The sequence below is a fragment of the Monopterus albus genome, unplaced genomic scaffold (assembly GCF_001952655.1).
Source record: "Monopterus albus unplaced genomic scaffold, M_albus_1.0 scaffold60.1, whole genome shotgun sequence".
In the NCBI taxonomy this organism is placed as follows: Eukaryota; Metazoa; Chordata; class Actinopteri; order Synbranchiformes; family Synbranchidae; genus Monopterus; species Monopterus albus.
In genome coordinates, this window is record NW_018127940.1 from 1,848,454 (window position 1) to 1,869,860 (window position 21,407).

The 21,407-nt window shown below is 40.3% G+C and overlaps 1 protein-coding gene across 2 annotated transcripts; it reads left to right on the forward strand.

The window, feature by feature from the left end:
- The first annotated feature begins 10,224 nt into the window (after window positions 1-10,224).
- On the forward strand, window positions 10,225-20,665 carry LOC109961969 (F-box only protein 11). Of its 2 annotated transcripts, none has more exons than XM_020603267.1 (22): window positions 10,225-10,681; window positions 12,534-12,658; window positions 12,770-12,851; window positions 14,182-14,323; window positions 14,462-14,591; window positions 15,447-15,530; window positions 15,621-15,753; window positions 15,835-15,941; window positions 16,063-16,174; window positions 16,256-16,362; window positions 16,685-16,822; window positions 16,966-17,183; window positions 17,309-17,489; window positions 17,618-17,740; window positions 17,991-18,076; window positions 18,291-18,367; window positions 18,489-18,632; window positions 18,808-18,918; window positions 19,041-19,148; window positions 19,241-19,349; window positions 19,434-19,532; window positions 20,072-20,665. In XM_020603267.1, the coding sequence occupies exons 1-22, from the start codon at window positions 10,588-10,590 to the stop codon at window positions 20,199-20,201; spliced, it is 2,640 nt and encodes an 879-aa protein (XP_020458923.1). In that variant the 5' UTR covers window positions 10,225-10,587; the 3' UTR covers window positions 20,202-20,665. The 2 variants fall into 2 exon arrangements, with proteins under 2 accessions (XP_020458923.1, XP_020458925.1); XM_020603269.1 differs by lacking the exon at window positions 10,225-10,681 and adding an exon at window positions 12,386-12,440.
- The last annotated feature ends 742 nt before the right edge of the window (window positions 20,666-21,407 follow it).

Genomic DNA, 21,407 nt, shown 5'->3' on the forward strand with positions numbered 1-21,407 from the left:
AAATATGACCTGTAGATAGGCCTATACAACAGATACATGCTGAGAGATGTCTGACCGTTTTGACAAAACAAACAAACTGGAGTAAAAAGAAAAGCACAACTATGTGCCTGTTCTGTTCCACCTGATAAAACGTATTCCCTGTGTATGCACGCACAGAATGTGTGATAAGTCAAAATTGCACACCTAACTGTTATTTAGGATAAATACCTTTATGGATGTGATTGTATAGCCAAAGGTGTGCAATAGAAAAGCCAACAGGTTGGTTTTGTGTCTTTTCCAGGCTATTCATTGAGTGCACCTTTACTGGGCAACTGACTTCACACCAAACTGTAACTTTCACATAATAGTGATACTTTACTCATTGCAGCCACTCCATTTCATAAGCGTACAAAAGTAGCCCTCTGTGGACTGATCTAATAGCCTCTCTTGTTTGCTTCTACTGTGTGTATAAACACAAGTGCCTGTCATGCAACAGTGTTGTAAATACTTTGCAATGGTGCTGATGCACACCCTTGTTTTTCTCTTTCTTGCAACTGGACCAACAGGCTTTTCAATGGCATGATGACAGTTTTGTGTCAGGGTGAATACCTGACTTGTTGGTCTGTCTCTTGGTACTTTTACTAATATAAGTTTACTTCAGTGAGTCACTTGTTTAGCTGTATCACCTTGCTATGGGATACTGTGAATTGAAACACATTCATGCCTACACAGAAGGTGAAGAATTGCATTAAATGTGGTAATACAAATTTATCCAACAAAGAAGTGCTTCAACATTGGTGGCACGGCACAGCACTCTGGATACCATTATATTCATTCACTCATTCATTCATGTTTTTGAGCCTTGGTTCAGGTTGCTGAGATGTTTTTTTTTTATTACACACTGAGCTATTCTCAGGGCCAGCAAGCAACATTGACTCTGCCCCATTTTCCCTTCCAGTGTCACTTGTAAGGATGATGAAGGTGCAAAGCTAGCAAATGAGAGAGGAAAGAACAAGATGCATTAATCACCAGGGAAACAGTTGATTGAGGATGCCTTGAAAAGACAGACCCATTAGTCTGTGTGCCTGCAATGGTGCTAATCTGATTGTAAAACTGTTAGGCTAAAACAACATGCTCCACTGACCGCCATCAGAGATGTTTATAATGGCACCGGAGCATTTCCTGGCCCATATAACAGGCTGTGTTGCTCGGTGTGAGGGATGAGATGAGAGATGAGGAATTATCCTTTTGTGATGATGAGTGAGAATAATTATAGTAAGTATATCACTTTCTTTAAAGGGGAGTGAGGCAAAGAATAGCAGGATTACAGGAGTTAATATAAGGCAGTAAAAGTGGTGTTGATGGAGGGACGAACAATGAGAAAGCCTACTCTGTGATGGAGAGTAGTGAACAAGCATGAATGAGGGTGCAGTGTGTCTTAGCAGCCAGCCTATGGTGGCATAGTGGTCAGGGGGCCTGCTGCTTTAATGGTCTATAAATCTGTGTGGACTGGCTGGTCTGATGCCACCCCAGTGAGACCCTCTCATGCAGAAAATGAATCAGACCATTTTTACAGAGCGCAAGTGTGGAAGCTCTCACCCTCCCCTACTGCCAACAAGCAGCAGCAGCAGCAGCAGCAAGATAAGAGCTCCTGCACTTGCACAACACTCCATTTCAGCAGCTCTGGAGCTCATAAAACTCTCTATTAGTGACAACCCTTGTCTGTATGCTGCTCTTCATTCAGTCTGTCCTCTTGTCTCTGTTGTTCTCGCTCCATTTTCTTTGTTCTCATTACAACCATTTGGATTCTGGAGCGGGAACACAGGTGCTGACACTTTTGTACACGGCCGGTATAAAGGTGAAAAAGGTAGAAACACTGTTAAATCACTGAACTGGACTTCCTTGCTATAAGTATATACTAGATTCAGAATAATCCCTCTTTGTCTCCCTTTCTCCCTGTCACACACATACAATGAATAATACATTTTGAATATTTGTTAGAAACATGTCAGGGCTCTTTCTCCTGTTTGCTCTCTCACACACAAGTTGCTGTTGTATAATGATAAAAAAAAAATACATTTTGTGGTTCTTCATGACATAAGGGAATATGATGTTACACAAAATATTTGCCACTATGCACAACATGACAGACGTTATGTGTTATTGTCTCTTTTTTTAAATATTTTATGTACCGTGTAGAGGTGAGGACATTATGGAGTATACTATATAAATTGACTGTCCTGGTTTTTTAGAGGATTTAGATGTTGGAACAGTCACCTGCTGTTGTTATGGGACTGAGACCAACAGACAAACGGCACCCTGAGCTAATTAGTTTGAACCTCCTTTGATATGCGAAGTGGAAGAGTCATCGAGAGAATTGTGACGTAGATTAAAGAGGGCTAACACACATACACACAAACACAAATATGCATGCAAACACACATACAGATGCACGCGCATACACATGCACTGAGGCTCTATTACATTTCATTTTGCTAGATAGCTCAGAGTGGTTACTGGTTAAACAGGTACAGTAGTATTTGCATTTTTTTTCCAGGATGTGAATGCAACTGTTTGTGAAGTTACAAGAAGCCACCTGCAGTGTAAAGACATGCACTAGATCTCATAATACCCCTGGAAGGAACCAACCTCTGTTGTGTAAGGAGGGACACAAAAATAGCACCACAGAGAACTTTTAAGACATTTTTAAAGCATTCCTCGTTAAACCCTCAGAGGTTAAATCTATCTTTGCAATGAAAGTGTAAATGTTATGGGTACACACCCTCTAACTGTCAGAAGGAAACCAGGCGTGGTCAACTTGGTTCAAATGCAACACTTTCTTTGTTCTTAAGGTTTTTTTTCCCTAGAGCTTCTCCCAGCTTTAGCCTGCAGTTATCCTCAACTGAAGAGGGTGTTTGCCTACAGAAGCCTTTGTTTGACAATCCTTTCAGCTAACCAGGTCTTATGAATTATGTCAGCATTGAGCTCATTGTCTGTTATCTGTCAGCTGATAAGTGCCCCCTCTAATGCAAAGGCAATAAAATGCTCAACATGTAGGGCAGAAGAATGATCTTTTCAACAGTCAAGCAAATATCCTGTAATTTTGTATTGATTCAGTCTGTTTGTTCAGGATAGATTGTGCAAACGCTTCTTTAAACATGCTGAAGTGTCAATTCATTCCAGTGGAGGATAAAGCCAGCATGAACTAAGGCCAGTAAATTCAATTTTCCTAGGCTTAATAAAAAAGAACTCACCTTTTATTGAAACACAACGGTGTAACTAACTTAATAAAATGATTTTTATTTGTATTTGTCTGCTGTAGTAATAAGTGCTCAGTAAACAGAAACAGTGACGTACTTGCAATGGATACAAGATTCTCATTCACTTAGCAAGAGATAAACATAACCAAAAGAATCATTTCAAAGGGTCAGAGCAGAGACGCAGCTAGAAATGCTTTCCTCCATTGAAAGATGTGACACTGAGCCTCCTAACTGGGTAACTGTTACAAAACCCTGTTGGCTAATTAGAGAGTCACTCTTGTTAAAAGCCTCTACCACACCCACAAAACATGATAAAGAGACATTATAAATGGCAGTAATAGTTTACCTATAATCTCAAATAAAATGATAATGGTCACATGGTTACAGTCTCTGAAAAGGACCCACAGCAGTCAGATAAAGTCAAAAACACCCTGCATCATATGGAGTGTGTAAAATAGGCTGGGTCACCATGGACTGCACATTATCTTTATAGTACATGATTTTTTTTTTTTCAACTTGAACTGGACAAATATGAGTGTGGTCCTGCTGCTTCTTTAGAAAATTGAGTTAAATTTAAAAAGTTTTACAATGCGTTGCCACTCCTTGTGTGATGCAAAGTGAGCATTTTTGTATTATATTGACAGGATGACATGGATGTTGATAATAGCAGTTGTTGGTGTTGCCAGAATAATACAAATTAAATCACATTATCAAAGTAGTGCAAATAATTCACTCTAGAAGAAACAGATGACATTCTTCTGAGTTATCAGTCCCATTGTGTTAGTGATTGACTGTAAGGGAAAGACTGCCTTTTCAGTCATCCACATTTAACTGACTGTTTAGTTGTTACTATACACACAGCACTGAGCTTTGGCCCTTTTTAATGCCATTGCCTTCAGTGTTGTTCTCTTCTATTTATTGACCAATACCCCTGCTATCTCTTTGCACTTTTAAGTACACTAAAACTGCACGAGTCCTGTCCAGTACTCCTGCTATACAGTATACCACATGCAGGGGCAATTGAATTAACCCATTGATCTCTAGCTGTTCTATTGCCAGACTAAATTTTGTTATTCACCCTTAATGACTGCTCTTTGCAGGAAAAGGAACACTTGTAGTCAATTAACTGTGAAGCAGGAGGAGGATGAAGGAAAGACAACCCCTTCAGACATAAAGCTATGAAGAAACATTCAACTGATGAACTCACTGTAAACAACACAACAGCAAAAACTCTGTTCTTTGACTTTCCCTTGTGTTTTCACAGCATCTGGTCTTCCCCTCCTTGCCTTGGTCACAAGCACACTTTATCTTGTGGGACAATAGAGGTCTTGTGCCCAGCAGTGTTGTCTGGCACTACCAGCTCCGTGGTGGGCTATGACAAGTATGAGGGATGGCTAGTGTTCCTCCAGCAGTGTGAATAAGTGTGTGTTGTGTCTTCTCATATATATACAATACAACAATCAGTCTGCCTGCTGCTTGGTAATATGAATTTTACACAGATAAATTACAAGAATTTTCATGTAATGTTTAAATAATTACAGCCAGATGAAAAATGTGTGAAGCTAAAATAAATGAATCCGGCTGTGAACAAAAGTGGAAGTTCACTCAAAGGCACTTTACATAGTAAGGTCAAATAGCTAAGATAAATTTTACCTGTTACCTATCTGCTTTGTGCCTCATGGCACATAAGACCTCCACAGAGCGTCTCCACCCTTTCCTGTCGGTCGCTACATTCCATGCCTCATTTCATGATATACAACCTGCCTCCTTTCTTTCTTTTTCAACTGTGCACCTCTAGGTAGTTTTTGGTCTTCCCCTTTTCCTTTTTGCTTCTGGGACCCAGGTCTTTTCTGTATTACATTCAGTGTCTTGGTCTTGCCTGAATATATGGCCTATTATTATCCATCCACGTGGCTAAAATACAGTTGAAACTTGAAGCTAAAATAAATGAATAACCAGTAAATAATAGTTAGGCTAGCTAAAAGTAAGGGATACATTGCTGAAAGGTCCAGCTTTTGCCAATCCTGGTAGTAGTACAAATGCAAAGATAACTAAACTCACCTTAACATTAACAGTTCAATTATATGAAAAAAAATTGTAATATCCACTGTTAAATCTGACATTCTTTTAATTATATCTTATTTCAAGTCAATCCAAATGAAAACACAGGGACATGATCAGTAATGTCAAAGTAGGGGCACTTGAGTTCATCTAACAGGACTGTGGGGGTGAAGAAAAAGGCTGGGACCTACTGCTCAGTCTAATACAAATGCAGACATCCCAAAGCTTTACTCCACTATGCATACAAAGAGTGACCTGATGCCCGAGGGGCAGCATATACCCTGCCTGGGTGTACAGGGAGCCTGGCTGTGAGGCTGTGAGCGGGTACACTGCTGTAGTGTTGAGAAAGTGGTGCAGTGCCTCTGTGCCTGGCTGAGCACTGGGTAATGAAGCATGGAGAGAGGAAAGGAGTGTGTCTGCAGGGTAGGCATGGCCCTCGTGTTCCTATGCAACCAGGGCGGATGGCTAGGTGATGCAGGACCGCCTCTGTTCTGCTTACTTGTCATGCTGCTGCTACGCTTTCTTTCCTTCATTCTGGTTAGTTGTCCTTTTCTCCCTCCTTCCCCAGCCTTCTTTCCTCTTGCAACAGATAAATGTGATGCTGGCAAACATCCTACCTCAATTTGCTACTTATTTTCCGCCCAAGAACGAAATGCAAAAGCTCTCAGTCACCCAACAAAAAATATAAGAACATGAGAAGAAATGAGCATAGGCAAATTTTTCTGTGTAGTTGCAAATCACATTAAACAATACTTTCAAAATTATCATGCTGGAGTATTTATAGCTAACATTTTAATGAATTGAAACTAGACCCTCTTGTTTTCTCAGTTGGTTTCTCCTCCTTCCTGTCTGTGAGAGTTGACTGCACTTGTCCTTTCATCCAGAGGTCTGGTGAAAGCAGATGTGCTATTGTTTCAGAGGTGATGCCTTGACTGAGATACTTTCCATAGCAATAAGTGCCTCACCTCACCCCACCCTCCACTATTTTGGTGCACTTCTTTTGATTTGTATATATGGACGGATATAGCAGCAATTAAAACCAAGGGCACTGACTCATACGGGGATGCTCAAATTAGCAAAAAAGAGAGATTAAAAATAACTGAGGTGTGGCTGAAAACCCCTCACTATGTTTAAATCAGATTCATGTTGAGATTTTGTGTGTTCATGTGGGTAGGTGTATCATTTTAGACCTTCTCTGTACAATGGCTGACCAAATCATTGCCATCAATTGATGCAGCAGAAAAGCAAGAGACAACCTGTGATTATCCTCAGTGAATGATTTTCATCCTAGAGAGAGCATTACACTACTACAAAGACAAGCTCTTAAAATATTATCTATTTGCACAGCCACACATTTCCTGTGGGCAACAAGTGTGGATCTATTCTTAGCCAATGGCCCGGGCTTTAGCACTTTCTGCTCCTGCTTCTCATACGCTGGACGAGATGAGGTGTGATTCAGTCTTGCCAGGTCTGACTGTGTCAGTGTAGCCTGTGTCCAGCTGTAGAGATGGTGGGGCCCATCAACCATCTGTCCCCAGCCAGCAGATTCAAAGCTCGGTCCCCAGAGCAGGGAACGAGGGGGAGGGAGGGACATGAGGTCGGATGGGGGAATCAGCTTTGTGTTGCCATAAAGCTGGCTTTCCTCTCTCCTAGCAACGGCCTCCCATTTCCTTGGTTTTGGGCGCCATGGTCCTGTTGGTCGGTGTATGCAGCCCCCTCACTCACTCTCTCTCTGTCCTATTTATGGTAATGAGCCATCTGCCCTCTCTGTAACACCCGCCCAAATAGAGGAGAGGCTGGGAGGGGGTGTCACTGACAGACAGAAGTCTGAGACAAATACGCTTATCCTGTTGTGTCTGCCTCTGCCCCAGTAGATGCCTTCAGATACAAATAAGACTCAATGATGAATAAGAATGGAGACAATCCTGTAGCATGTTCAGTGCTTTTATGAGCGTATGTACAGTAATATGAAGAGCTTAAACATATGCACATCTGGTAGACTGACAGCGAAACAGAGAGCGCTACCACCTGCAGGTCAGTACAATAAGTTGTTCAGCACAAAGAGCATTTGTAATATCAGTGCAAGGATGACCCCTCCCCAAACACACACACGTGCGCGCACACAATATTGACTCTTGAGCTGAATATTACATAGCCCTGCCATTATTTGGAGCTGTATGGATGTGCCTCTGTGACTTAGTGACACAGGAGAGTGGTGGGCACAACAGCCAATATAGAGCCACCCAGCTTTCAATAGACCTCTGTTGCCACTGGATACTAGATTGGTTACCAAGCCAACACATGTGCCTCACTGTCATATCTCCGACAGATTAGTGTGAAAACAACAGATATCTTGACAGTTAAGCTCTCCTTGTTTCAGGCTTAGGTGAAGTAACATGTTTCAGTATATTTTTTCTAAGAGGACTGGTGATTCAGTATAAAAAATTGAAGTAAAAAGACATACATAGATGGAGATTATGTAAGATGGGGTGAAAAATGTTCCTTCTGGCAATGTCAATACAGGGTGCAACAATTTTATCATTAAAGAACAAAAGCCAGTGCATCACAAACTGACAAAATAAGTCTAATCAGAAACTGCGATCAACTTAAATGTGTAAGTTTGATAATTAGACATAACTACAGGTTTAACAATAAAAGACATGACAAAAAACTTCTTTTTCACTTCAAGCATAACACTTACTAATGTTGGCAAAGGGTTTTGCCCAATACGCTCAGTGAACTCCTTGATATCAATCACCATTAACCTCATCAGAAAACTGAGCAACAAATTGCAGATGGTCCTGTTGACAGGTCTGGGGTTGACTGCAGGCATAAACCAAACACAGCGAAAGCAGACACGCATAAACAGAAAATATAAATATGAGTTCGTTGCCACCTAAAGGTGGTTGCAGGGTAGATTTGCAACTCAGTGTGACTCATTTGCTGTACATATTTAATTAGTCAGTGGAACAATGTTCATTTAGAACAGCCAAAAATATGCAAATGAATTAGCATGTTGTCGCCATAGGAACATATTGACATCCTTCAAGCAAATATTTACATAGTTACAATGTTGCACAGTCTAAAAAGAATGAGGTTTGAGTCTATCACAGAGGAGATAATTTCTCAGTGTGTTTGCCAATTTCACAGTGTCAGCATCACAAACAATATTCTAATTGTGGCAGCACAGTGGGAAAAGGGGCCTGTAAAGAAATGATAGTTTACAGTGACTGCAAACAAAAATTACTCGGAATGTATGTGAAACAAAAATGTATAATTTAGCATTAGTCTGTAAAAACCTTAGTATGATTAAGGATCATTCAGATAAAGTGCAAAAGACAAATCACAGAGGTGAAGTACAGAATGTGATGTTCATCACAGCATGTAGTGAATATTCAGAGGTAGAGATAAGGAGACATCTAGTGGACAACGAGGTCACTGCACAAGAAAACAAGTGACCAAATATCAATTCTTTATTCAATAACCTGAAGACTGACAATAAATAATTCCCATTTTTCCAGCATGAAATATGTTTTTCACAGAAGATATTTTGACATGTCACAAAAATGCACAGGAGGCAGGAGGCAAAAGAAAATGCACAGGTGTAAACAATAAAATAATAATGGGTGGATTCCACTGGATTTCTGATTTGGGCTGGACTCAAGATGCACAGTACAGATTACTACTTGGTCATGCTAAATAGCCCCACCATCTGACAAAATACCAGATTTTCAAATTGCAATCTGGCAGGCACATGCATTTGTAACACTGTACATTTGTGAATGATCTTTTCTAAAAATGTCAAAGTTATATCTATATATTCAATAAATAACTTTGGTTTGATTGTTGTGGCTACACTATTATTTACTTATTTACACACTTTACACTCAAGCATTTGTTCTGGCAGATCAACTTGTTAATTAAGGACGCATTCACTTTGTGGTAGTATGTGGACAGGCAGGTTGTTCCTGTCACAATATTTGCAACAGGATACCACATTATGATTTTATGTACTGGTCACTGTGAAACTTGAATGTGTGAAGCAGAGCCAAAAAGAAAAGCACACCCTATCAGCTCTGGGTCAGCAATGTTCCTGGTAATATCTGTGAAGACTAGAGTATCTTTAGACTGAGGTATTTGACATAAAAATGATCAATCATCCATGTTCTAGTTGCTTAACCATGTCAGAGTGACAGTTGTAACAGGGCAAACATACAGAGCTGCGGAGATGTAAGGCTTCCTGGGGGAGGGGGGTTTCCACACAGTCAGACTGTCAGTTGAAGTAACTCCAAGCATGCAGGGGTCATTCTTACCATTCTTAACAGGCTCCTCTAAAAATGTGGAGAATTAGTGGTTCAGTACAAAGATGTTCTCAGAAATTCAAATTACAGACTGTGCCAAATTGTTGAAGAATCTCATCTTGGCCACTGTTTATCTACAATTTCACTGAGTAACTATGCAAAATTGTGTGAGTGAGAAGTTTACTAAAGTCTCTCTTCATCAGGACTTACAAAGTCTGCATAGTATTAATGATCTTCTTGGAGCTCAAACTATTTTCAGCAGCCTAGTAGCTTATAGCCTCCTATAAGACAGCTTTTTAATCACAAGGGGCCATTTGTCTTTACAGATCAATCAATTTCAGCAGATTATTAATCATATTATACAAACTATTCTGCTGAAATCAAATTTTAAAATCCTTTAAAAACATTTTAAAACTTTAAAAACCACTCACTGAAGATTTACATTTCAAATCAGGGTTATAAAGGATGCGGTAAAACAGGAGGCGAACTCTAACACAGCATAACAACATTATACAATAATGGGCTGTTAAGATAATGGCAGTCTATTTGATTAGAGCTTGTTAGAATGATGAATTCTTGATCTTCTGCCTGCACCTTGTACTCAGCTTCAATATGTAAATGGAAGGTAGACTGTGGGGAGGCAACCAGCAGTCTCCTGTGGTAGATATTTGATTCTGAAAGTAAAAGTAAAATATCTGTTGAATAGACTACAGTGAACGCAGAAGGCAACGTAACAGCGAGAGGTCCTCCCATGTGATGTGACTGTCCGACACACTGTGCTTGTGTCTGTTATGGCTCCTCCTGCTACAGTAGAACGGGGCTAGACGCGGGGGAACGGGAATAACACACAGCCGTACGTCGTCAGGAGTCACGGCTAAAGATGGCACATCGCGCAGTGCTGAAGAAAAAGACGTATATAATGTGCGTGGTGTCGCCTCTGCTGCTGTGAAGGCTTCGACATTTCTTCACGATTAACAACACCCCAAATGAACTCCGTCAGAGCAAGCAACGTTAGCAGAAGACCTAGGCGAGTGTCGAGGCCGCGCCCGGTGCAGCCGGAGAGGAACCACCAGGAAAGAGGTAATGTTAGCTAAGCTAGTGTTAGCATTACGGAACGGATTGTCAGACAGTTGGCTTTAGGGCACAGTTTGTTATTTTGTGGTGGGACGAATTCGTGATTTTGTGTTGATATGTAAGTTTGTGTGTGCATTAGAGCAGCGCTGCGTTGGTTGTTTTGATGAAACAGTGGGGAACTAACAGTAGACGTTGTGCTGCCAGGAAACGCCGAGGCTTTTGTGTTTGTGACTAGCATTCAGGCCGCGCTTTGTTTTGCTTGATTTTTGCCCCGAGTCGGAATTCTCTTTCTTTTCTGATCATATATCGTTGTTGAATTTGTTTTGTTTATTTTTGTCAGCCGACATAGCATTAGTGGCGACAATGACGAGCAATAGACAACGGCTTGCTTGAATCTTGTGTGACAGTTGCAGGGAGACATACACAAAGTGGTTTGTCGTAGCATGCTAAGTGAAACTAGCCTGGGCAAGCTGTTATTATTAGCATGTTTGGCTAACTGTCCGTGCCCTGGCGTTTAAAAAAAAAAACAGCCTTAACATTTGCAGCGTTAAAATGTCTTTGCGTGAATGTAATGAATGAAGTAACGTCTTTGTTACAATTCAATCACTTTGTGTTTGGGGGGCCTTTTTACAGTAACGGTGCGTGACAGCATACAGTGTGATTTACGCGAATATTGGCATCTGTGTTTCAAGTAAACATCAGTGAGGGATGCTCTTTAATCATAGCGGCCATAGTTGAAAGCCAGTGCTAGAGAGTCAGTCTAGGTGAGGGTTTACTCCAGTTTGTTTCTTACAAATTATTGTCAACACAGAAAACTGAGGTAATAACATGATAATGCTGGCAAAAGAAGCTAATGCAGAATGGAATGTCATGCTCATCCTAATAATTGTTATTTTTCTTGAGTGCCTTCCCCTATCTCATTTCATTAAGTAAGTCGCCACCAGCCAGTTGTCATTTGAAGGTTACAATAATTTATTACATATGATATTGTATTAGGCAACAGACAGTTTCAGTGTACATTTGCTGTGAAACTGATGTACACCTCTGGCCTTGAATGTGTTTGTTTCAGTGAAAGAACTGAAGGAGAGCCTAAACAGTATTTCACTTTTTAAATACAGAGATGCTGCTTTAATTGGCCTGATTTGTTACACAGATAGTGTTTGTAGTGGTTACTGGCCTAGTAGCCGGGGAGAGTCATCCTTGCAACCAGAGCAACAAGCAGGCACAGTTTGCATCTCCCATCAGGGGTAGCTATCAACTCATCATGCCATGGTGAATAGCCTTATAATTAGATGTCTCTTTTAGCACACGGTTGATGCTACGGTTGTTTTGTTTTTCTGCTTATTGGATCCCTTCTTGATAGGATTTGTAATCAAACTGTAGCATACAGAACAGGTAATAGGAAAAAAAATGAGTTTTGTGATAAATACTGTTCAGGCGGTTTTCTGTGTTGCAGTGTATTGATTAATATGGACAAATTTATGTGCGAAAGCTCAGATTCTAATATTCTATGGTAAACAAACAGTTGAAAGTTTAGCTTCATGTATGTTGTTTATATGCACAAGTTAACATCCATTATTGCAGATTAAGCTGTATATGTTTTAGGGCTCCATAGCATAGGAGATTATATGACAAAGGGCAACAGATAAATACACACTGAGTGCTATATAGTCATAGGGTTTAATTTTTGAACAATATGTCAAGAATGTCCAGTTTATTTAAAAAAAAAAAAGACTATGTTGTTGACAATACATCGAAAATACAGGTACCTTTTATTTGTTTATGTTGTAAATCATATAATATTTTTTGTATTGATTCAGTTACAAGTTATTAATTTTTCCTTTTACACCATTTGCAGATGAGGATGTTCATGCAGATATGGTCGCAGAAGAATCTGGTCCAGGACCTCAGAATAGTCCCTACCAACTTAGAAGAAAGTCTCTACCCAAGAGAACAGTGTGTCCGACAAAGACAAGCATGGAGGTACATTTGCTAGGAATCCTTAAAAGATAGTATGAATGTCTAAAAGACAGATATTTAATTTTAACGAAACACAATAATTAATATTTTTATGCACTTTTTTTGAATCTTCAGGGTGCCTCCACTTCAACCACAGAAAACTTTGGACACCGACCCAAGCGCCCCAGAGTTTCAGGAAAATGTCAAGATTTACCAGGTAATTAGGAAGACATTGTTTGAGATTTTGATGAAGGTGTGTTTTTATTAGCCGGCCCAACATTATTGCAGCTTTGCCTATTTACACTGAACCAAAAAAAAGTCATAGAACTACACCACAGATGCCAGCATCCTGGTATTAGAGGTGTAATGTTTGTGATGTCAGTGTGACTTGTAACCATGCATATAACACACACATTGGAAATACAAAACTTACGGCAGTGGTGAATGTACAGAGTAGAGATGTGCTTTTGCTCCTCCTGCACATTTACAACATGATTTGGACTCAGCTGTTGTGCACTGTGTACAACACGTTAAATGATTACAGATTTTCTTTCTTGTGAACAATGTTTAAATCCCCCAGCAGAGTGTCACAGAAATGACACTTCACCAAAACTTCATCCACCTCCATCCACAACCCCCAAGCCGCGACTGCCCTTTTACACAGAGGCCGAGGCAGAACAGTTATGCCAATTTTACTACCTCTTCTGGTGGAATAAAGGAGGGTCAGCACTGGCACGCTATGCTGGCTTGATATCTTTTATATAAAACAGTGTTGCAGAAAATTGGTCCAATAATCATCCTTTCTTGAACGGACAGTGTAAAAAGGGCTATTGTGCTTCCCACAGATTGTGAGAGGTAATTAAGAGAGGGTATTTTGTGTAATATGATTAACCTCTTGTTCAGCTCATCTCTTACAAAAACCTCTTTGGTAAAAATATGAAGTAGCACCATGAGCTTCACAAAGCGGAAAAGATAGGGCATATAATTTGTTATATTTGGAGCCTTACTGTGTAATGCTATCCAAATAATCTGAAAGAGATCCCTCCATTGGATGGCATTTGGTTCTGGCTTTACGGTCATCGTACATAGCTTTGTGTTGAAGTTTTATGCTCACAGTAGCGCCACATGATCCTTTTTAAACCAAAAGTACTGCCAGGTAACATATCTGATATTTTTTTCATGAGTAATCATTTTGTTTAATCGTTTCAAAAAATCCAGCAGCTTCAATCAGCCTGCTTTATAAATGATTGTGACTAATAATTCACCATATAGGTATAGCATGCATGAGAAAGTGGTAATATGTAATGTAATTAAATCAAGTAAACATAAGAGGTCTGTCAAAAGGTGATTTATATCATTACATCATTCAGTTCTAACATCCTGCTATTGGATCTTTTGGCCTTGTAGCAATGTACTGGTTCTATATGCAAACATGCATTTCTTGCTGTTGTGACTTGAGGTAGTCTTTGGTCCTCATGTGATCTTGTTATAAATATTCTTATATAGGTGCTGGTGTCTAACCTTACCATAACTCATCCTTCCTGCAGCTCCAGCAGAACAGTATCTGCAGGAGAAGCTTCCAGATGAGGTGGTGCTAAAGATCTTCTCGTACCTGTTGGAGCAGGATTTATGCCGTGCAGCATGTGTGTGCAAGCGCTTCAGTGAATTGGCCAATGACCCCATCCTCTGGTGAGATTTGGTGCTGTTCAAGTTTGTACTAAAAAATGAGTGTTATTTGTACATGAGCTTCTGTATTGTAGCCTGAGAAATTCTGCCACAAATAACAGGAGGATGGTGTTAATTGTTTGTTGTGCCTTCATATTTCAGGAAAAGGCTGTACATGGATGTTTTTGAATACACGCGACCCATGATGCACCCTGAGGCAGGGAAGTTCTACCAGATAAATCCAGAAGAATATGAGCAGCCAAACCCATGGAAAGAAAGTTTTCAGCAGCTGGTATGGAACCTCCTGTGAGCTTTCTGATTCACTGCTGATCTAAGAAAAGTCTGTTTTTGCCATTTTCTCAATTAACAAAGGTGTTTTTCTTCTATAAGAGAAGCATATGGTTTTATGTTTACTTTGAGGCAGATGAGACACTGACAGGCTTATGTTAGAACACTGCAGTACTCAATTTCTTTTTATGACCTTTCTTTCTCTTTATGTGTAGTAGCATTTACACTAAAGCAGGCAAATGCTGCTCCCATAGCTTCAGCCTACTTCAGGGAAGCTGTGAAAAAAATATAAACTGATGTAAAACATTCAGAAAGAAAATATTTTTTAAAATTACTAAAACTTTCCTCAAATGCTTTGAAACCTACTGATGTGAAAATAAGTTGTAAAGTTGAGGTGGAACCATTATCCGTTATTACTCTGACATACAGCAAATTATGGTAGTGTTTAAATCAGCTGTAAACCATAGCACCTAGGAGACACAAATTAGACCCTTTTTGTTCTGTTTAAATCTTTACATCAATATTTTTTGTTGTCTGAAGTTGCTCTTGTGTGACTTTAAATCCTCTGGTGCACTGTCAGTGAATGTCATGTGAAAGGGCAGCATCACAGGCCATAATGGTGCCAATCAGTATGCAGAACATAGAAGAGAACTATGTGTTTAAGTTGTGTTCCTTTGTGATGTATTGACCTTTAGCGTTGCTTTCCCTGGACGAAAATGTCTCAAGAATTTTTCCAGTGATGATTTCCCCCCGATCTCATTCAGAATGCCATGCCAGTACAATGTCTTTGCAGTCTGGATTAAATTGTTCTGCTTTTATTGTGTGAATAATCTCTGAATTTTTTTATTTTTTTTTACAGTATAAAGGAGCACATGTTAAGCCAGGCTTTGCGGAACACTTCTACAGCAATCCTGCCAGATACAAGGGGAGAGATAACATGTTTGTGAGTGAACTGTTTCCAAGATTTAAAAAAGAAATTATTTCACTCATTTTAATGTTCCAGTCAGTCGCCTGACTTGTAATGTTTCTCCAGTACTATGACACCATCGAAGATGCTCTTGGAGGAGGTCAGGAGCCTCACTTTGACGGCCTGATATTTGTGCACTCTGGTATTTACACAGATGAATGGATCTACATCGAGTCGCCAATTACAATGATCGGAGCTGGTATGTGTGTCTGAAGTCATATTTACACCTTCAGTGCGTGTTTGTTGAGTCTCTAATGTAAGCTCTCTGATCATTTTGTAGCCCCGGGAAAAGTAGCAGAGAAGGTCATCATTGAAAATACCAGAGACTCTACATTTGTATTCATGGAAGGCTCAGAAGATGCTTATGTTGGATACATGACCATAAGGGTGAGGTGACCCTTTCTTTACCTTACCTTCACCTTAATGATTGATATGCACACTCATTTTATGGCATTTTCTGTTAATGTTATGTCACAGTTGTTGGTAAAGGTTTTTGTGTCCACTCCAGTTCAATCCGGATGACAAATCCGCCCAGCACCACAATGCACACCACTGCTTGGAGATTACAGTCAACTGCAGCCCCATTATTGACCACTGCATCATACGCAGCACATGCACAGGTAATGATGCTTTGATGCAGCTAGAATCCATGAGTTGACCTCTGGACCTGTTTGTGTCGTAATACATCTCTAATGTTACAGTGGGGTCAGCTGTGTGTGTCAGTGGCCAGGGTGCTTGCCCCACAATCAAGCACTGCAACATCAGTGACTGTGAAAACGTTGGCCTTTACATCACTGACCATGCACAGGTAACACACACCCCTGTTGTTAAAGCAGTATATTTACACTTGAAGGTATATGTCAGCATCTGTGTAATCGTGCAGCAGGTCTCAACCCCACAGTAGCCAAGTGAACAGCAGCAGCAGAGCCCATCTTTCTCAGTTCTTAGACACTCCTGGCTGGTATTATGAACAGTGAATAAGTCTGGTGCCAGTCTAGGGAAACCAGCTTTTTATACGAATGCTTAAAGTGATAGTTTGACAAAATAAAGCAAACTGTTAAAAATACCTTTTAAAGAGGGCATAAAAATGTTCAAAGCCTTGAGCGTCTTCATCGTTGTTTGTTGTTCAGGGGATATACGAAGACAATGAGATCTCAAACAATGCTCTGGCTGGGATCTGGGTGAAGAACCATGGAAACCCAATCATCAGGCGAAATCACATACACCATGGTAGAGACGTGGGTGTTTTTACATTTGACCATGGCATGGTAAGATACAGCTCACTGGTGTTTGGTTTTTGTGTAATTTTTCTTGAAGGCTTGGTTACACAAGGTTTTTATTTATACTGTTTGTTGCTGTTAATGGATTAAAAGGACTTGGAGTAGTTTTGGCTTTTTCTGTCCATTACCAGGGTTACTTTGAGAGCTGTAACATCCATAGGAACCGTATAGCCGGCTTTGAAGTGAAGGCATATGCCAATCCAACAGTGGTTCGTTGCGAGATCCATCATGGTCAGACGGGGGGTATCTACGTGCATGAAAAAGGCCGCGGCCAGTTCATTGAAAATAAGATCTATGCAAATAACTTTGCAGGGGTGTGGATCACCTCTAACAGTGACCCCACAATAAGGTTGGTGTGACGTGGCTATCAAAGTTTACAGATGATAGAAGTATCATTTAATAGGTGTCAAATTGGACACTAGTCCATGAGCATTTATACCATGTCTTGAAATTTGGTGTGTTGTCAATATACAGGGGCAACGCCATTTTTAATGGCAACCAAGGCGGCGTTTATATTTTTGGTGATGGCCGAGGCCTCATTGAAGGAAACGACATCTATGGTAATGCCCTGGCAGGAATCCAGATCAGGACGAACAGCTGCCCTATTGTCAGACATAACAAGATTCACGATGGCCAGCATGGCGGCATATACGTGGTAAATATTTTTAAAACCTAGGCATCCATTGAACCATAAAGTTACTTCCTCCGTGTTTTTGTTTTTAATTCAAATAATAGTCTTACATCTTACTTAGCAGTGATGTGTGGTGTTTTCTCATCATGCAGCATGAAAAAGGACAAGGCGTCATAGAGGAGAACGAGGTGTACAGTAACACACTGGCAGGAGTGTGGGTGACAACAGGCAGCACACCAGTACTGAGGAGGAACAGGATACACAGCGGGAAGCAGGTGAGATTACAAGTTTAACAATAAGAAAGAAATGTGAAGTGTGATGTACCAGAATCAAACTCAGAGAGTTCACACACAGCCTTTATTGAGATGCATGCTGTTATCTGATGTGATGTAGTTGAACAGGCATTAATGGGACGTCAGACTGGCTTACTGTTAGATATGATAAAAAAAATTCCATTGTGATCTTATGCAGGTAGCACCTTCATATAGAATTAAATTCCTAAAATGTTCTCTTTCATTTAAACAGGTTGGGGTCTACTTCTATGACAATGGCCATGGGGTGCTGGAAGACAATGATATCTACAATCACATGTACTCTGGAGTTCAAATTAGGTTTGTGGAAAATGACAATAATCTGGAAATATTTACCCAAAAGCCAGATGATAATGAAACTTTTTTTTTTTCCTCATTTAGTTTGGATAAATTAGTTATTAATGAATGTCCCACTGAAGGCAGACTTGAGCCAGTTGTCCTGATGTTATGTCAACACACGTAGCATTAGTGGAGCAGTAGATCAAGTGTCTTTTGTGTATCCTTTCTGTGGCAGGACTGGCAGCAATCCTAAGATCAGACGAAACAAAATCTGGGGAGGCCAGAATGGAGGCATTCTGGTTTACAACTCAGGTGAGAAGCAGAAAAGTCTTTACTGTTTTATGTCATGGTCAGTACTAATATATTGTTTGACCAATGTGGCACTTCTCTCCCTTTTTACCACAGTAATGAAATATGGATTTCTGTTTTTCAGGCTTAGGTTTTATCGAGGACAATGAGATCTTTGATAACGCCATGGCAGGAGTGTGGATCAAAACAGACAGCAACCCCACTCTACGGAGGAATAAGATCCATGATGGGAGAGACGGTGGGATCTGTATATTTAATGGAGGAAGAGGTAATTCATCAATTTATGGTATGAAAATATCACGTATACTGATTACAGATGTCAGGCCACAGAAGTGCAAGGAGCTTTTTGGAGAGCAGTCGGTATGCTTTTTATGAATGATTTCAGTTGTGCACTCACTTTGCATGTCTCTTTGTGAAACCGATGGTGTCATTACTGTCTTCAGGTTTGTTAGAAGAAAATGACATCTTCAGAAATGCCCAAGCAGGAGTCCTCATTAGCACCAACAGCCACCCTGTACTGCGGAAAAACAGGATATTTGATGGCTTTGCTGCAGGTGGGTAGCACCTGTCCACAGGCTGTAATCTGTTGGGCTTTTAACAACTTGCAAATGCGCCTGTGCTTGGTAATTGGAACTGGGAGCTCTGTAATTTGAACTTTATTTTTTTTTCCGGCTAGGTATTGAGATCACCAATCACGCCACAGCGACTCTAGAGGGCAATCAGATCTTCAACAATCGCTTTGGTGGCTTGTTTCTTGCATCTGGGGTCAACGTTACAATGAAAGGTATTCTTCTGGTCACAAAGATTTTGACATATGCTCTTGACCAAAAATGTGAGTGACTTGAAATTTGCTAATTTCTGCTATCTCTTCTCCAGATAATAAAATAATGAACAATCAAGATGCCATTGAAAAGGCTGTGAGCAGAGGTCAGTGCCTGTACAAGATTTCAAGTTACACCAGCTACCCAATGCACGATTTTTACAGGTAATGTGTTTATAGTCAAGGTGACTATAATACTCCCAGTGGTTGGTTTGTTTTGTGATTGACAAACTGTTTGGCTTCCCACAGGTGTCACACCTGTAACACGACAGATCGCAACGCTATCTGTGTGAACTGCATCAAGAAGTGTCACCAGGGACATGATGTGGAGTTCATCAGACATGATAGGTCAGTCTGACTGATTGTATTAATACAAATGAATGCTCTGATTAGAGTGACCTCTGGCATGCGGCGCTGTACAAACAGTTGCATCAAACGTGTGTGTTCTCATACCAGTTTCACCTGTTTATGGATGAGTGATCTAATGAGCAGTAGAAAAACTTGCATCGCGGGGGTCAGAAAGACAGGTTAGAGCATTTAAAGGCAGTACTCGGGTAGAATGATGTTAGCGAGCAGTCTTAGAGGTGTGCAAAAGGCACGTAATCAAAATATTAATTGTGTCAGAGAAATTGGGGCCATTAGGCAGTAACACAAATCTCAGGCATTCTGTATGGATTCAGGGACAACTGTTGCAACTAGTCCAGGACTTTGCAGGTCTCTTTTTGAGTCACTGAGATGTACGGCAGCTTTCATCAGGGTCAGAGATGGCCGGCCACACGAGGTTTTGTTTTCCTATTTTCTGAGTTGGTGTGTGAAACTGTTTTTCTTCTTTGTACCTTATTGGAATTTAATCCCATGTAATTTCTCCTTTCCTTACCCACCTGCAGATTCTTCTGTGACTGTGGTGCAGGGACGCTGTCAAATCCTTGTACATTAGCCGGAGAGCCCACTCACGACACAGACACGCTGTATGACTCGGCTCCTCCTATAGAATCCAATACACTGCAGCACAACTGAGCTTGAGACTCAAAGTCCTTTTGTGCTTCAGCAGCAGAGGACTTGAGACAATTTAAGTTGTGCAGTGGAGGAGGGAATCCGAACTGAAATCCAGATTCACTTTGACAGAGCATATATGGCAGAGCATAAAAAAAGACTTGGATATGCCAAAAGGAGACATTTAGAAAAAAAAAAGTCTGATTACGGATGCCTCGTGTTTTCTTTTTCTTCAGTTATTTGACAAAAAAAGAAAGGAAAATAAAGACCTCATTGGAACGGAGCAGGCGAGCAGCTGACTCAGGGTTTGTGGGTGTGTTGGTTTGGTCAAGTGAAACCAGTGAGAGACAGACACAAAGCCACCGAGGCTCATCTGCTTTCAAGAAGTGGAACATACTGCAGTCATGTATAGCCCCATCGTGCACAGATGCTCAGTCAGAAGATGCAACTTTTCTCACGAGAAGGCCCCAGATACAACAATGCTTCCAACTGCGCTCCCCCCCAAGACAATTGAGATTTGATTTTAATGCTTTTTGTGTAGTTTTGTATTTTCATGCAAAATCTTACTGTACTTGAATGTCTTTATTTTATTAAATGTGTTTTTTTTGGTTATATACCCTAGAATTGCTGTAATTATACTCATGTCACAGTATCTAACTTCTTTCTGTGAAAGAGACCAGAGAAAATCGGAGAACACTAAATATTTTCTCCAGCAATGTTGACTCATTTACATTACAGAAATATTGATGCTGAAATGTGCTTTCACAAGGCTTGTATAGCTTCATTTTTGTTTGGAATAGCATCCGAAATGTTTGTAAGGGAGCTGAACGGTTAGTTATATTTGTCAGTTTTATATCATCTATGCATATTTAGTTTGTCATGCAAGACCCAACTTACAGGAAGGTCAAATGAGGGAGATAGGGGACAAAATGAAGTATTTTTATTAATGGCCACAGTTCCTCAACAGTTCTCTTTACTTTACCAAATCACAACCGCATTGCTGGTTGGGGCCAGGGTATTTTCTGAATAAGTATATTTGGATGATTATACCCTCTGTGATAAATTGACTGTCACAGATTTTTTTTTTTTACCCTGTATTAGAAGCAGTGAAGAGGCACACATGGTGCTCCTTGGCATATACATTTTTTTCTGACTTAATTTTCACTTTGGTCGGGGCCAAGAAAAAAACAAGACGGGTCTTGTGAAAGCACAGTTAACTTTGTGCTCTTT

Coding starts and splice junctions, on each gene's coding strand:
- LOC109961969 (XM_020603267.1), top strand. CDS start 10,588: ATGAACTCCGTCAGAGCAAGCAACGTTAGCAGAAGACCTAGGCGAGTG. Junction 14,592..15,446: donor AAGAAAGTTTTCAGCAGCTG/GTATGGAACCTC, acceptor TTTTTTTTACAG/TATAAAGGAGCACATGTTAA. Junction 18,919..19,040: donor ATTTGATGGCTTTGCTGCAG/GTGGGTAGCACC, acceptor TTTTCCGGCTAG/GTATTGAGATCACCAATCAC.